The following is a 17,360-nucleotide window of genomic DNA, read 5'->3' as shown; positions in this document are numbered from 1 at the left end:
GATAGTTTGTAGAGTTATTACCTTATGGGTGATGATAGTTTGTAGAGTTATTACCTTATGGACACGGTGATGATAGTTTGTAGAGTTATTACCTTATGGACACGGTGATGATGGTTTGTAGAGTTATTACCTTATGGGTGATGATAGTTTGTAGAGTTATTACCTGATATGGTTTGTGACGGTGATGATAGTTTGTAGAGTTATTACCTTATGGACACGGTGATGATAGTTTGTAGAGTTATTACCTTATGGACACGGTGATGATAGTTTGTAGAGTTATTACCTTATGGGTGATGATAGTTTGTAGAGTTATTACCTTATGGACACGGTGATGATAGTTTGTAGAGTTATTACCTTATGGGTGATGATAGTTTGTAGAGTTATTACCTTATGGACACGGTGATGATAGTTTGTAGAGTTATTACCTTATGGATACGGTGATGATAGTTTCCTGATTTGGACCATATCGATTATTGAGCCAAATCTCTTTTTCTCCACTTTCATATTCAAAAGGATCCACCTTCCTTGTGAATCATTCTTGACTATTTGCACATTCAGATCGACATTTTTGATAATTAATATCATCGCACCCTTTGAGTTCCTTTGTCCATGACAGAAAGTTATTTCGACAATCATTTTTCCACACAACTTCATCTCAGGATGTAGAGTGAGTTTCCTGTAAACAGTTTATGTCATATTCCTTTTCTTTTAGCCACGTAAAGACTGATCTTCTTTTTTTATAATCTGCTAAACCGTTACAATTATAACTAACTATACTTATTTCACCCCTTACCATAACTAGATACTATTCTCAGTCATAATTTACCATAATTAATGCCTGTAAAGTTACTGCCATCAGAGGTCTTATGAAGGGCAAAACTAGAGCTTTCAAAATGTCTGATATTTAGAATTTTTGAATTAAAGAAAGAAGAAGGTTCTATTTGTTTATTGCCTGTTTGCCTGTGAGACACAGATGTTAGCAAATTGAGACAAGGTATTGTGTGTAGTAAATCTGAGCAGGTTGATGTGTATGATATTGTGTATGATGATGGATGTGATTTAGTGAGAGTGTGTACAATGTCTGTATAAGAGACTATAATGTGTACTGTTCAAATAAATAATAATTCTGCCAATTTGCATGTTTGAGTGTCAATGTGTGAAACATGTAGTGCGTCCTTAATACTCATGAGCATAATTGTAATCCATATGGAATCACTGTCAGAGTTGCATCATACTTACCTTTAACATCTATGAAAAACACATCCCAGCATTTCCATTGATTTTTATTTGTATTTATTTTTTCCATAGCAATTGACATTTCACATGATCATGAAAGAAAACTTGCATTACTCTAGAGACGGCTTCACTACAGTACAAATGTATTCCATACAATATGTTATTATGCCCCAATGCCCCTATTCTGATATCTTCCCCAATATGTTATTATACCCCAACCCTATTCTGATATCTTCCCCAATATGTTATTATACCCCAACCCTATTCTGATATCTTCCCCAATATGTTATTATACCCCAACCCTATTCTGATATCTTCCCCAATATGTTATTATGCCCTAACCCTATTCTGATATCTTCCCCAATATGTTATTATGCCCTAACCCTATTCTGATATCTTCCCCAATATGTTATTATACCCTAACCCTATTCTGATATCTTCCCCAATATGTTATTATGCCCTAACCCTATTCTGATATCTTCCCCAATATGTTATTATACCCTAACCCTATTCTGATATCTTCCCCAATATGTTATTATACCCTAACCCTATTCTGATATCTTCCCCAATATGTTATTATACCCTAACCCTATTCTGATATCTTCCCCAATATGTTATTATACCCCAACCCTATTCTGATATCTTCCCCAGTATGTTATTATACCCTAACCCTATTCTGATATCTTCCCCAATATGTTATTATACCCCAACCCTAACCCTATTCTGATATCTTCCCCAGTATGTTATTATACCCTAACCCTATTCTGATATCTTCCCCAATATGTTATTATACCCTAACCCTATTCTGATATCTTCCCCAATATGTTATTATACCCCAACCCTAACCCTATTCTGATATCTTCCCCAGTATGTTATTATACCCTAACCCTATTCTGATATCTTCCCCAATATGTTATTATACCCCAACCCTAACCCTATTCTGATATCTTCCCCAGTATGTTATTATACCCTAACCCTATTCTGATATCTTCCCCAATATGTTATTATACCCCAACCCTAACCCTATTCTGATATCTTCCCCAATATGTTATTATACCCTAACCCTATTCTGATATCTTCCCCAATATGTTATTATACCCCAACCCTATTCTGATATCTTCCCCAATATGTTATTATACCCCAACCCTAACCCTATTCTGATATCTTCCCCAATATGTTATTATACCCCAACCCTATTCTGATATCTTCCCCAATATGTTATTATACCCTAACCCTAACCCTATTCTGATATCTTCCCCAGTATGTTATTATACCCTAACCCTATTCTGATATCTTCCCCAATATGTTATTATACCCTAACCCTAACCCTATTCTGATATCTTCCCCAGTATGTTATTATACCCTAACCCTATTCTGATATCTTCCCCAATATGTTATTATGCCCCAACCCCAACCCTATTCTGATATCTTCCCCAATATGTTATTATACCCTAACCCTAACCCTATTCTGATATCTTCCCCAGTATGTTATTATACCCTAACCCTATTCTGATATCTTCCCCAATATGTTATTATACCCTAACCCTAACCCTATTCTGATATCTTCCCCAATATGTTATTATACCCTAACCCTATTCTAATATCTTCCCCTTGCTGCTTGTAAACATATATAAACTCGTAGACAAATACATCAAAAAGAGAGAAAAACATGAAACAAATTAAATTATAAAACAGTTTGACAATAGAGAGGGAGAGAAGAGAAGAGAGAAAGAGAGAAGAGAAGAGAAAAGAGAGAGAAGAGAGAAGAAAAAAAAGAGAGAGAGAAAGAAGAAAAGAGAGAGAGAGATTAGGTGTGTGTGTGTATAAGTCCGTATGTGTAAGCGAGCATGTAATTGAGTACGTGTGTGTTCATATCCACTTCACACAACTTTTCCAGTGTTGCATGGATTCCAACCAGCCTCTACGGTAAGAAAATCATCTGTAGATCTGTTTTCCTTCTTTTTTATTGTCGGGTTCAAGTTATTTTGTGAGTCGGAGAGCTGGTTGACAACACAGGATTTTACTCCCAAGAACAGGACATTATAACAGTTTCACAAGGTCAGTCACATACTCAGTTATGTGGACACATACAACTAAAATGTTCCATGTGTGTGTGTGTGTGTGTGTCTGTGTGTCTGTGTGTCAAGTGTGTGTGTGGTGCGTCTGAACCATTCTCTCAGGATCACAGAAAGAGACAGACACAGAGTTACTATTTAAAGGAATAAACCCAAATTGGTGTTTGTTACTCTATGTATTTAAGGGTCATATTCTGATCAAACATAAAACCCATGATTAGAGTGAAAGATCATGTTGTGTTTGACACAGGAACCACCTGACACAGGGACACTGAGGAGGAGTCATTATCCCAAACCCTAAACCCTGGATAGAGGGGCTCAGTGAATGTGGAGGTGAATGTGAACAGGTGGGTCAGTGTGTCAGAGGAGACTCTATAGAAGTACAGAGTGCCGGCTGGCCAGTCCAGATACACTCCTACTCTGTGGGGTCTGGAGGAGGGGACGTCTATGGTAGTGGGATTATTATTGTGCCAGGCAGTGTAATTGTTGTCATAGCAGGTCAGACTCCAGGACTTGTCATTGTATCCAATAAGACAGTCCTTACCCCCTCCTCTTCCTCTCCTGCTGATTCCTTTATATGCCACTCCTATTCTAGCCCCTCTTCCACTCCACTCTACCTCCCAGTAACAGCGCCCAGTCAGACCCTCTCTACACAGCACCTGTTCCCAGTCCTCAAATCTCTCTGGGTGATCAGGATACGGCTGCTCCTCTCTCCTACGTGTCACCTTTCTGTTCTCCTCAGACAGAGAGAGGTGTCTGTTTACTGTGTTTGGGTCCAGTGTGAGATCACAGACATCTGATGGATGAAACCAGACACAATATTAGAAATCATCATCATTCACATTAGAATGTTAACTCACTTTTCACTAATTCATTTAATGTAGATGTTTCTAGGTATCAAAAGGAGAAGTTAAGGTAACTTGAGACTTGTTGAATGATCATATGTTATACTGTATGGTAATATAAAACACACTTATTCACATTAATTACATACACACACACACACAAAGCAATTCTTTATAAACTTTGGTGTCCCTGATTTCTGCTTCTGTAGAACTACAGCTGATATTTAATATGACCAAGTAAGTAATGATGGTGGTCTTTGACTTTGACTTAACTTGAATTAAGACTTATTCTTAGTCATATTCTTCACAGCAGTCAACACTCACATTTTCTAAGCCCAGTTTTCGATGTGTACTCTCCACCATGTTCCACACTGTAGCGGTAAGCAGAAGAACAGACAGTCATTGAGGGATACACCTGAACTCACACACACACACACACACACACACACACACACACACACCAAGCGAATGTTTGTCTGTGTGTGTGTGTGTGTGTGTATGTTTGTGAGTCCAGCGTGTGTGTAAGTCCTGTGTGTGTGTGTGTGTCCAGTGTGTGAGTGTGTGTCCAGTGTGTGTCTGTGTGTGTATGTATCCAGTGTGTGTGTGTATCCAGTGTGTGTGTGTCCAGTGTGTGTCTGTGTGTGTGTGTGTATCCAGTGTGTGTGTGTCCAGTGTGTGTGTGTGTGTGTGAGTCCATTGTGTGTGAGTCCAGTGTGTGTGTGTCCAGTGTGTGTCTGTGCATGTGTGTCCAGTGTGTGTGTGTCCAGTGTGTGTCCAGTGTGTGTCCAATGCTTGTATGTGTGTGTTTGTGTGTACTGTGTGTGTGTGTGTGTGTGAGTCCAGCGTTTGTGTAAGTCCTGTGTGTGTGTGTGTCCTGTGTGTGTGTGTGTGTTTCCAGTGTGTGTGTGTGTCCAGTGTGTGTGTATCCAGTGTGTGTTTGTCCAGTGTGTGTGTGTGTGTGTGTGTGAGTTCAGTGTGTGTGTGTGTGTGTGTGTGTGTGTCCAGTGTGTGTCCAGTGTGTGTCCATTACATTACATTTAAGTCATTTAGCAGACGCTCTTATCCAGAGCGACTTACAAATTGGTGCTTTCACCTTATGACATCCAGTGGAACAGCCACTTTACAATAGTGCATCTAGGTCTTTTAAGGGGGGTGTGTCCAGTGTGTGTCCAGTGTGTGTGTGTGTGTGTGTATCCAGTGTGTGTTTGTCCAGTGTGTGTCTGCGTGAGTCCAGTGTGTCCAGTGTGTGTGTCCAGTGTGTGTCTGTGTGTGTGTGTATCCACTGTGTGTGTGTCCAGTGTGTGTGTGTGTGTGTGTGTGTGTCCAGTGTGTGTCTGTGTGTGTGTATCCAGTGTGTGTGTGTCCAGTGTGTGTCCAGTGTGTGTCCAATGCTTGTATGTGTGTGTGTGTGTGTGTCCTGTGTGTGTGTGTGTTTCCAGTGTGTGTCCAGTGTGTGTGTGTCCAGTGTGTGTGTATCCAGTGTGTGTTTGTCCAGTGTGTGTGTGTGTGTGTCCAGTGTGTGTCCAGTGTGTGTGTGTCCTGTGTGTGAGTGTCCAGTGTGTGTGTGTGAGTTCAGTGTTCAGTGAGATCAGTGTGTGTGTCCAGTGTGTGTCCAGTGTGTGTGTGTCCTGTGTGTGAGTGTCCAGTGTGCGTGTCCTGTGTGTGTGTCCAGAGTGTGTGTCATTGAGCACACACATTGGACCCACACACTGAACTCACACACACACACACACACACACACACACACACTGAACACTGAACTCACACTCACACACAGGACACACACACACTGGACACACACTGGACACACACACACTGGACACACACTGGACACACACACACACTGGACACACACACACTGGACACACACACACTGGACACACAAACACAGTCAGCATATAACTTTGTCCAAGTGGTGGTTAGAATGTTTGTCTTAACTAGCCTGATAAGTCAAACATGTCTGATATGAACATTGACATAAACCCTCTACATACTTGAGTTTCTCCAGTCTGCAGTGTGGATCCTCCAGTCCAGCAGAGAGCAGTCTGACTCCTGAGTCTCCTGGGTGATTGTAGCTCAGGTCCAGCTCTCTCAGGTGTGAGGGGTTTGACCTCAGAGCTGAGACCAGAGAAGCACAGCCTTCCTCTGTGACTAGACAGCCTGACAGCCTGCAAAGAGTCAAATCATATTAAAATCACACTGATATTCTTTGGTGGTGAAAATAGTGGCAGTATATTTTTTCAACATATTCAGATACATCAGTGTCCTGAAACCTTCCATATCTATTCGTAAAATAGTGTATCATCATAAAAAATGACAAATGATCAAAGTATTGCCTGCAGATAGAAACATGTATAGTACAAATATTATAGTAGACTGACCAGACCAGTTTAAAAAGCAGTATCAGTCAGAAGACAGACAGTGAGGAATCAGATTTAGCAAAGCACCACATTTAAAACTGTAAACTTCACTGTCCAAACACATATGGTGTGGACTATGTGTGTCTGGTAAACACATGTGGATCTGGTGAACAGTTATCACTTGTTGACCAACTACAGGAATACTGACCTCAGAGTCTCCAGTTTACAGTGGGGATTCCCCAGTCCAGCAGAGAGCAGCTTCACTCCTGAATCCTTCAGGTCATTGTTACTCAGATCCAGCTCTCTCAGGTGTGAGGGGTTTGAACTGAGAACTGAGGCCAACACTTTACAGGATGTGTCTGTGAGTTTACAGCCAGTGAGTCTGAAACACAGAAGAAATACAATGACAGACAGGTTGTATTAAAATATTTTGCTTAGCTTTCTCTGCTTACACTGTAACCTGTGCACAAATAACGTGTTGGGTTTAGCCTCAGACCAGAGAGGCACAGCTTAGAAATGACACATTTTCCAAGTATTGCTTGTAGATAGAAAGATGCATATTAACAAATATGTGAGTAGACTGACCAGACCAGTTTAAAAATCAGTATCAGTCAAAAGACAGACAGTGAGGTAACAGATGTAGATTGTATTGAGTATACAGTCCACACCATATCTATTTAGACAGTGAGGTATCAGATTTAGATTGTATTGAGTATACAGTCCACACCATATCTATTTAGACAGTGAGGTATCAGATTTATATTGTATTGAGTATACAGTCCACACCATATCTATTTAGACAGTGAGGTATCAGATTTAGATTGTATTGAGTATACAGTCCACACCATATCTATTTAGACAGTGAAGCTAACATTTTAAATGTGTCTCTATACTCCAACATTTTGGATTTGAGGTCAAATGTTTCATATGAGGTGACAGTTTATAATGTCACCTTTAATTTGAGGGTATTTTAATACATGTCTGTTTCACTATTAAAAATGAAAACAATTTATGTTTCCAGTCTCCCCATTTGAAGAAGTCATAAGTATTCTGAACAATTCACTCATAGTGTATTAAAATAGTCAAAAATGTAGTTTTTTGTCGTAAACTCGTTGGTTGCATTTGCAGTCTGTTTTTGGTTGTGTTTTTGGTTGTGTTTTGCCCAATAATAAAATGGTGGATGATGACTGGAGTAACTTTTCTGTCTAAGAGAGTAGATAACATGTTTCTAAACAATAATAAATTAATCCTGATGATGTCATGATTAAGAAAAATCATGAAAGAATCATGAATAATAATGAGTGAGAAAGTTACAGAGGCTACAACAAAACATGCTAACCTCTCACCATTACCAATAACAGAGACTACAACAAAACATGCTAACCTCTCACCATTACCAATAACAGAGGCTACAACAAAACATGCTAACCTCTCACCATTACCAATAACAGACTACAACAAAACATGCTAACCTCTCACCATTACCAATAACAGAGGCTACAACAAAACATGCTAACCTCTCACCATTACCAATAACAGAGACTACAACAAAACATGCTAACCTCTCACCATTACCAATAACAGAGACTACAACAAAGCAAGCTAACCTCTCACCATTACCAATAACAGAGGCTACAACAAAGCAAGCTAACCTCTCACCATTACCAATAACAGAGACTACAACAAAACATGCTAACCTCTCACCATTACCAATAACAGAGACTACAACAAAGCAAGCTAACCTCTCACCATTACCAATAACAGAGGCTACAACAAAGCAAGCTAACCTCTCACCATTACCAATAACAGAGACTACAACAAAGCAAGCTAACCTCTCACCATTACCAATAACAGAGGCTACAACAAAGCAAGCTAACCTCTCACCATTACCAATAACAGAGACTACAACAAAACATGCTAACCTCTCACCATTACCAATAACAGAGACTACAACAAAGCAAGCTAACCTCTCACCATTACCAATAACAGAGGCTACAACAAAGCAAGCTAACCTCTCACCATTACCAATAACAGAGACTACAACAAAGCAAGCTAACCTCTCACCATTACCAATAACAGAGACTACAACAAAACATGCTAACCTCTCACCATTACCAATAACAGAGACTACAACAAAGCAAGCTAACCTCTCACCATTACCAATAACAGAGGATACAACAAAACATGCTAACCTCTCACCATTACCAATAACAGAGACTACAACAAAACATGCTAACCTCTCACCATTACCAATAACAGACTACAACAAAACATGCTAACCTCTCACCATTACCAATAACAGAGGCTACAACAAAACATGCCAACCTCTCACCATTATCAATAACAGAGGCTACAACAAAACATACTAACCTGTAACCATTACCAATAACAGAGGCTACAACAAAACATGCTAACCTCTCACCATTACCATTAACAGAGGCTACAACAAAACATGCTAACCTCTCACCATTACCAATAACAGAGGATACAACAAAACATGCTAACCTCTCACCATGACCAATAACAGAGGCTACAACAAAACATGCTAACCTCTCACCATGACCAATAACAGAGGATACAACAAAACATGCTAACCTCTCACCATGACCAATAACAGAGGATACAACAAAACATGCTAACCTCTCACCATTACCAATAACAGAGGCTACAACAAAACATGCTAACCTCTCACCGTTACCAGTAACAGAGGCTACAACAAAACATACTAACCTCTCACCATTACCAATAACAGAGACTACAACAAAACATACTAACCTCTCACCCGTGCCAATAACAGAGGCTACAACAAAACATACTAACCTCTCACCATCAACCTCAAATAAAAGGTGACATTCTGTACTGTCATCTAATATGAAACATTAAATCTCAAATCCAAAATGCTGGAGCAAAGCACCACATTTAAAACTGTGAGCTTCACTGTCCAAACACATATGGTGTGGACTATGTGTGTCTGGTAAACACATGTGGATCTGGTGAACAGTTATCACTTGTTGACCAACTACAGGAATACTGACCTCAGAGTCTCCAGTTTACAGTGGGGATTCCCCAGTCCAGCAGAGAGCAGCTTCACTCCTGAATCCTTCAGGTCATTGTTACTCAGGTCCAGCTCTCTCAGGTGTGAGGGGTTTGACCTCAGAGCTGAGACCAGAGAAGCACAGCCTTCCTCTGTGACTAGACAGCCTGACAGCCTGCAAAGAGTCAAATCATATTAAAATCACACTGATATTCTTTGGTGGTGAAAATAGTGGCAGTATATTTTTTCAACAATGTCAGATATATCAGTGTCCTGAAACCTTCCATATCTATTCGTAAAATAGTGTATCATCATAAAAATGACAAATGATCAAAGTATTGCCTGCAGATAGAAACATGTATAGTACAAATATTACAGTAGACTGACCAGACCAGTTTAAAAAGCAGTATCAGTCAGAAGACAGACAGTGAGGAATCAGATTTAGATTGTATTGAGTATACAGTCCACACCATATCTATTTAAAACAACAGTGAAGTATCAGATTTAGACAGTGTATTGAAACATGCTAACAGTCCACACCATATCTATTTAGACAGTGAGGTATCAGATGTAGATTGTATTGAGTATACAGTCCACACCATATCTATTTAGACAGTGAGGTATCAGATGTAGATGGTATTGAGTATACAGTCCACACATACTACCCTCTCATTTATTACCAATGACAGAGGCTATATCTATTTAGACAGTGAGGTATCAGATTTAGATTGTATTGAGTATACAGTCCACACCATATCTATTTAGACAGTGAAGCTAACATTTTAAATGTGGCTCTATTCTCCAACATTTTGGATTTGAGGTCAAATGTTTCATATGAGGTGACAGTTTATAATGTCACCTTTAATTTGAGGATATTTTAATACATATTCACTCATAGTGTATTAAAATAGTCCAAAATGTAGTTTTTTGTCGTAAACTCGTTGGTTGCATTTGCAGTGTGTTTTGGTTGTGTTTTTGGTTGTGTTTTGCCCAATAATAAAATGGTGGATGATGAGTGGAGTAACTTTTCTGTCAAAGAGAGTAGATAACATGTTTCTAAACAATAATAAATTAATCCTGATGATGTCATGATTAAGAAAAATCATGAAAGAATCATGAATAATAATGAGTGATATATATAATATATATGTATAAATACCCTCAAATAAAAGGTGACATTCTGTACTGTCACCTGATATGAAACATTCTACCTCAAATCCAAAATGCTGTCACTTGTTGACCAACAACAGGAATACTGACCTCAGAGTCTCCAGTTTACAGTGGGGATTCCCCAGTCCAGCAGAGAGCAGCTTCACTCCTGAATCCTTCAGGTCATTGTTACTCAGATCCAGCTCTCTCAGGTGTGAGGGGTTTGACCTCAGAGCTGAGACCAGAGAAGCACAGCCTTCCTCTGTGACTCCACAGCCTGACAGCCTGACAAAGAGATCATCATGACTTCACAAACACACTGTTAATTTAACACCAGTAGTGTAGAAGGACAATGGCAGATGCATTTGGTTTATTCTCACAAAGAACATATAGATTCATCTTCCGTTTCCTAGAATTGTATGGTCATATTGTTATACTAATGTGAAAATCAATGCATTTATTCATTGTGTTTTTCAATATAATATTATATACATATTATAATACATATTTTTCTCTGAACTGAATATTTCTTCCTGATGATTAGTTCTTATATGTCATTTTATTTACTCACAGAACAGCTCTGGAGGCTTTGACCACTGGCAGCAGCCTCAGAAGACCTTCCTCTGAGCTGGAGTATTTCTTCAGGTCAAACACATCCAGCTCCTTTTCTGAAGTCAGCAACACAAAGACCAGAGCTGACCACTGTGCAGGTGACAGTTTGTCTTCTGAGAAACTTCCTGATCTCAGGTAGCTTTGGATCTCCTCCACTAGAGAATGGTCATTCAGTTCATTCAGACAGTGGAACAGATTGATGCTCCTCTCTGGAGAGAGATTCTTCCTGATCTTCTCCTTGATGTACTTGACTGTTTCTTCATGGCTCTGTGAGCTGCTTCTTGTCTTTGTCAGTAGACCTCGTAAGTGCTTCTGATTGGACTCCAGTGAGAGGCCCAGAAGGAAGCGGAGGAAAAGGTCCAGGTTTCCCGTCTCACTTTGTAAGGCTTTATCCACAGCACTCTTGTAGAAAGTAACTTTACGCCTTTGTTTGATCCTCACAGAAAAGTTCCTGGACGTTGTTTGCAGTTTGTCCATTAGATTCTCATTGTTGTTGATGAATGAGAGAAACACATATACAGCAGCCAGAAACTCCTGAATGCTCAGATGAACAAAGCAGTACACCTTGTCCTGGTACAGCCCACGTTCCTCTTTAAAGAGCTGTGTGCACAATCCTGAGTACACTGAGGCTTCATTAACATCAATGCCAGCCTCCTTCAGGTCTTCTTCATAGAAAATCAGATTGCCATTCACAAGCTGTTGAAAAGCCAGTTTTCCCAGTGACAGAATGCTCTCTTTATTCCAGTGTGAACCTGTGTCTTCTTTCCCAAAATACTTTTCATTCTTCTGTTTGGTATGAAACACCACAAGGTGTGTGTACATCTCAGTCAGAGTCTTGGGCATCTCTTCTCTCTTATGTTTCAGCATGTGTTCAAGGACTGTTGCAGAAATCCAACAGAATACTGGAATGTGGCACATGATGTGGAGACTCCTTGATGTCTTTATGTGTGAGATGATTCTGCTGGCCAGGTCCTCATCACTGAATCTCTTCTTGAAGTACTCCTCCTTCTGTGGGTCATTGAACCCTCGTACCTCTGTCACCTGGTCAACACACCCTGAAGGGATCTTATTGGCTGCTGCAGGTCGGGTAGTTATCCAGAGGAGAGCAGAGGGAAGCAGATTTCCCTTGATGAGATTTGTCAGCAGAACATCCACTGAGGTTGACTCTGTGACGTCCCAACAGATCTTGTTCTTCTGGAAGTCTAGGGGCAGTCGGCACTCATCCAGACCATCAAAGATGAACAGAACTTTGTACTTGTTGTAGATGGAGATTCCTGATTGTTTGGTTTCCATTGAGAAGTGATTAAGAAGTTCAATGAAAGTGTGTTTGTCTCCTTTCATCAAATTCAGCTCCCGAAAAGGGAATGAAAATACAAATTGGACATCCTGATTTGCTTTTCCTTCTGCCCAGTCCAGAATGAACTTCTGCACAGAGACTGTTTTTCCAATGCCAGCAATTCCCTTTGTCAGCACAGTTCTGATAGGTTTGTCTTGTCCAGTTAAGGGTTTGAAGATGTCATTACATTTGATTGCAGTCTCTGGTCTTGCTTGTTTCCTGGTTGTTGTCTCAATCTGTCGCAGCAAATGTTCATTATTGACCTCTCCTGTTCCACCCTCTGTGATGTAGAGCTCTGTGTAGATCTTATTGAGAAGTGTTGGGTTTCCTTGTTTAGCGATCCCCTCAAATACACATTGAAACTTCTTCTTTAGATTAGATTTGAGTTCACGTTGGCAAATCACAGCAAGATCATCTGAATGAAGAAATAACACAGAGGATATTAATATTACGTCTGTTTGAATGTCTACAGTATTGTAGGACTGTTATAAAGTTATACATTATAATAATTTAGTCTCTTAACTGACTGTATAAATGTGTAAATGTTTTCATAATGCATTACAGACTGGTGTGACTGATTATATTATTATTGGTATTATTGATGGTATTATTAATGTTCTCTCTCTCTAAATGAATCACCACAACACATCCCTGCTGCTACTTGATGAGGTCACTAGGTGTTGTGTTAAGGCTGCTACAATATCATTGAGTTACACAGCTACTTTAGCTGTACTTTAGCTACAGCTTTTAAATGTTATAAAACATCATTCAACATGAGGCAGACAGATCTTACATTTCTCCAGTGTGTCAGCAAGCTCCTTCTGGTTCATTTTCCTCAGGATGTGCAGTGTGATCTTCAGAGCCCCCTCTCTGGCACTGCTCTCCTGCTTCTCATCTTCAGGGTCCACCACTTCCTTATCCTGCTTCTGACTCTCAAAGCCTTCTGGGAGTTCTGGGCTAAGATTCCTCTTGAACAGCCTCAGCTCGTTCTTCACAAATGTCATAATTTTCTCTTCAAGCAACTGAAATAAATCAAGTAAAAAAGTTAAGCAAGAAACAAAATGCTTTCTCATTAACACATTAATGAATGATTGACAGATCAACTTTACTTGAGGTAAACAAGAAACAAATATACATAACAGGACCACATACACTGAATATGGAGGCCAGGTCTGTTTGATGACTCTGGGAAGACTGACCACTGAGAATCTCTGACTCTGATCTCTCCTGTTGGTTTCTGTGGAAAAAACATGAGATTACATCTCCTCATCCAGGGAGTACACACACACACACACACACACACACACACACACACACACACACACACACACACACACACACACACACACACACACACACACAGGTAGGGAATGTTGTGTTTGTTTAATATTATTTTAGGACTATGAGAATGGACAAAAGGATGAGCCTATGGATTATGAAAACAACAACAATAAATGGGAAAATGGGAGAGGAGAAATGACTAGAGACAGTGTTGTTTAACTCACTGACCAGGACCCATGAGTTCTTCTTACCTTTGTTCAGTAGAAAAGTCTCCCTCTCCAAAGTATATAAGAGCATCCATAGACCGGTCACTCTTCATGGACACACAGCTGGGAACTGGGGAGGCTGGTCGCTCCTGCTTGATTGGACTTCAACACAACAGAGACAAACATTACATCTCTCATCTCCTCTGAGCTCAGATATGGAAACTTGATATCACTTTACAGAAATGTTTGCAAATTAGCTTTGGTATATCATACACTACAGTTGATGTGCAATGAGAAAGTCATTCTGCTTTGAAAGATGATAAACTTGTAACGTCACTTTTGAGCAAATGTCCTTTGAATATTTTGGTACAGAGCTCTTCTTTGTCTACAGGGCTTTGCTTTTGCAGATAATGTTCATTAAAAAATATATATACTTATATACACACAGTGGGGCAAAAATGAGTCAGCCACCAATTGTGCAAGTTCTCCCACTTAAAAAGATGAGAGAGGCCTGTAATTTTCATCATAGGTCCATATGCCGTACACTGCATCAAATTGGTCTGCATGGCTGTCGTCCCAGAAGGAAGCCTTACAAACACCTGAGACCTTGTAACACTAACGAGTCACATGACAGCGGGTAGGGAAACTGGCTAATTGGGCCCAAATTGGACATTTTCACTTAGGGGTGTACTCACTTTTGTTGCCAGCGGTTTAGACATGAATAGCTGTGTGTTGAGTTATTTTCAGGGGACAGCAAATCTACACTGTTATACAAGCTGTACACTCACTACTTTATATTGTAGCAAAGTGTCATTTCTTCAGTGTTGTCACATGAAAAGATACACTCAAATATTTACAAAAATGTGAGGGTTGTACTCACTTTTTTGATATACTGTATATATAATATACATAATATATATATTTAATTATCTAAATGTATGGTGTTTTTAGTTGATGTCATTTGAATTGTCTGTTAAGCTATAATGGTTATTTTTATTTTATTTTTATTTTTTGTAAGTGGTAAAAGGAACTAGAACATTTTGTATTTTGCAATTCTGAGTAATTACTACTTTAGTAAATAATTACACATTATTCGGTACTACTGCAGATGCGACATAATTCCAATAGATGGCAGCATAAGACCACAAATGACATTTCAGAAGATTAGTTTAGTTCTCCCTGGATACACCACCACTCCCCCTCACAGGAAAACTCCTGTGTGCTTCTTTCTGTCCCTTTCCACACTGCTAACACAAGAGGAAGGACTGAAAAAGCATTTAACAGATTACTGTGAAGTAATATAATGATGATTCATGTTTATTATTACCTGGTTTTATGCTCATGTTTTGAAATTATACTTCATTAATATAACAATTATCAATAAACCTGAAAAGGAATTTAGTCACCTCTGGTCTAGAAAAATATATTTTCCAGGTACATTCACTGTCAAATTTATCAACCAGCATCGAGCCACTCTGCCTTCTCTCGCTAATAGTCAACTCAGCCCCGCTAAAAAGCTTGTGTCGTTACTCTGCCTTCTCCGGGGGCATGTTGAGGTAAATTTACTAACCGGGAGGGTTGAATTATGTAATTTATTGGAGGGCTGGAAGACGCACTCTTGTCTTTTCTATTCTGAGGTTGTTTACTCGCAATATCAGATATTAATATTATGTTTTATAATGAATGTATACTAAGGTTGAGGTTCTGACTAGTGATTATTTACCTGGGATTCAATACCTGCTATAATCACTATTTTTTTGCTCTCCCAAATCAACACAGCCCTAATATGAGATATACAGCTAACTAAAGTAATGAGAGACCATTTTAGAAAATTAGAGACTGGAAGACGCACTCTCAAGGTTGTTTATTCACAATATCAGATATTAAGATGATTTTTATAATGAATGTATACTGAGGTTGAGGTTCTGACTAGTGATTATTTACCCGGGGTTTAATACCTGCTATAGTCACTATTTTTTTGCTCTCCCAAATCAACACAGCTCTAATATGAGATATACAGCTAACTAAAGTAATGAGTGACCATTTCTAATGAGAGACCATTTTAGAAAATTATGGCAATCATATAGTCTGTAGTTGTATGCTATTTTATGTCCATCATATTGCTGCTTGTAGCCTATAACTGATGCTTCATGGTCCATCATATTGCTACTTGTAGCCTATAACTGATGCTTCATGGTCGGCAGTGTAGCCTAGTGGTTAGAGCGTTGGACTAGTCACCGCAAGGTTGCAAGTTCAAACACCGGAGCTGACAAGGTACAAATCTGTCGTTCTGCCCCTGAACAGGCAGTTAACCCACTGTTCCTAGGCCGTCATTGAAAATAAGAATTTGTTCTTAACTGACTTGCCTAGTTAATTAAAAAAATAACCACCCTACACGAAACATCCCTTATTTTCAGTGTTTCTACAATTCCCCCAGAGGAAACTGTATGGTGGAAAAACGATTGGATTTTGACAGCAATGCAAAAAGCAAGACAGATAAATTCAAAATGAGAGGAAGGACTAGAGGCTACAAGGACAAAACTCAAAACTCTTGATGCTGCAATGATGAAAATATCTCAAAAACCAAGAGAGGAATTACTTTAAAACAACAACCGTCTTTTACACCAAGTTTACCAAGTACTGGGAGAAAATGTAAGCAATCCTGAAAAAGCACTGGCATATTCTACAATCAGAAAACACATCACACACCTCTTCAAGTAACCCCCACTGGTGGTCTATAAGTGTGGCGTTGAGCATGTTGCTCTACCAAGGAGAGGAGAAACATGGAGATCCTCCTTCTACAGAGGAGGTAACATGGAGATCCTCCTTCTACAGAGGAGAGGAGGTAACATGGAGATCCTCCTACTACAGAGGAGGTAACATGGAGATCCTCCTTCTACAGAGGAGAGGAGGTAACATGGAGATCCTACTTCTACAGAGGAGAGGAGAAACATGGAGATCCTCCTTCTACAGAGGAGAGGAGGTAACATGGAGATCCTCCTTCTACAGAGGAGAGGAGGTAACATGGAGATCCTCCTACTACAGAGGAGGTAACATGGAGATCCTCCTACTACAGAGGAGGTAACATGGAGATCCTCCTTCTACAGAGGAGAGGAGGTAACATGGAGATCCTCCTTCTACAGAGGAGAGGAGGTAACATGGAGATCCTCCTACTACAGAGGAGGTAACATGGAGATCCTCCTTCTACAGAGGAGAGGAGGTAACA

General features: G+C 39.6%; 1 protein-coding gene across 4 annotated transcripts in view; it reads right to left on the bottom strand.

Moving 5' to 3' along the window:
- The window catches only part of LOC135571094 (NACHT, LRR and PYD domains-containing protein 12-like), a 151,878-nt gene that overhangs the window by 122,886 nt on the left and 11,632 nt on the right, over positions 1-17,360 (bottom strand). For 2 of the 4 annotated variants that reach the window (XM_065016900.1, XM_065016903.1), the window contains 10 exons: positions 14,180-14,296; positions 13,800-13,884; positions 13,441-13,669; positions 11,271-13,062; positions 10,811-10,984; positions 9,552-9,725; positions 6,725-6,898; positions 6,151-6,324; positions 4,481-4,527; positions 3,183-4,107 (listed from right to left, as the gene is read on the bottom strand). In XM_065016900.1, the coding sequence (XP_064872972.1) occupies positions 3,542-4,107; positions 4,481-4,527; positions 6,151-6,324; positions 6,725-6,898; positions 9,552-9,725; positions 10,811-10,984; positions 11,271-13,062; positions 13,441-13,669; positions 13,800-13,884; positions 14,180-14,296 (3,532 nt within the window). In that variant the 3' untranslated portion in view covers positions 3,183-3,541. Of the gene's footprint in view, positions 1-3,182; positions 4,108-4,480; positions 4,528-6,150; positions 6,325-6,724; positions 6,899-9,551; positions 9,726-10,810; positions 10,985-11,270; positions 13,063-13,440; positions 13,670-13,799; positions 13,885-14,179; positions 14,297-17,360 lie in introns of those variants that run through there. The other 2 variants (XM_065016901.1, XM_065016902.1) reach the window with 1 other exon arrangement.

This window comes from Oncorhynchus nerka, unplaced genomic scaffold (genome assembly GCF_034236695.1).
Source record: "Oncorhynchus nerka isolate Pitt River unplaced genomic scaffold, Oner_Uvic_2.0 unplaced_scaffold_772, whole genome shotgun sequence".
Taxonomy (NCBI): domain Eukaryota; kingdom Metazoa; phylum Chordata; class Actinopteri; order Salmoniformes; family Salmonidae; genus Oncorhynchus; species Oncorhynchus nerka.
Note: the sequence above shows the minus strand (reverse complement) of the source record. Positions and strands in the feature narration are given on the sequence as shown.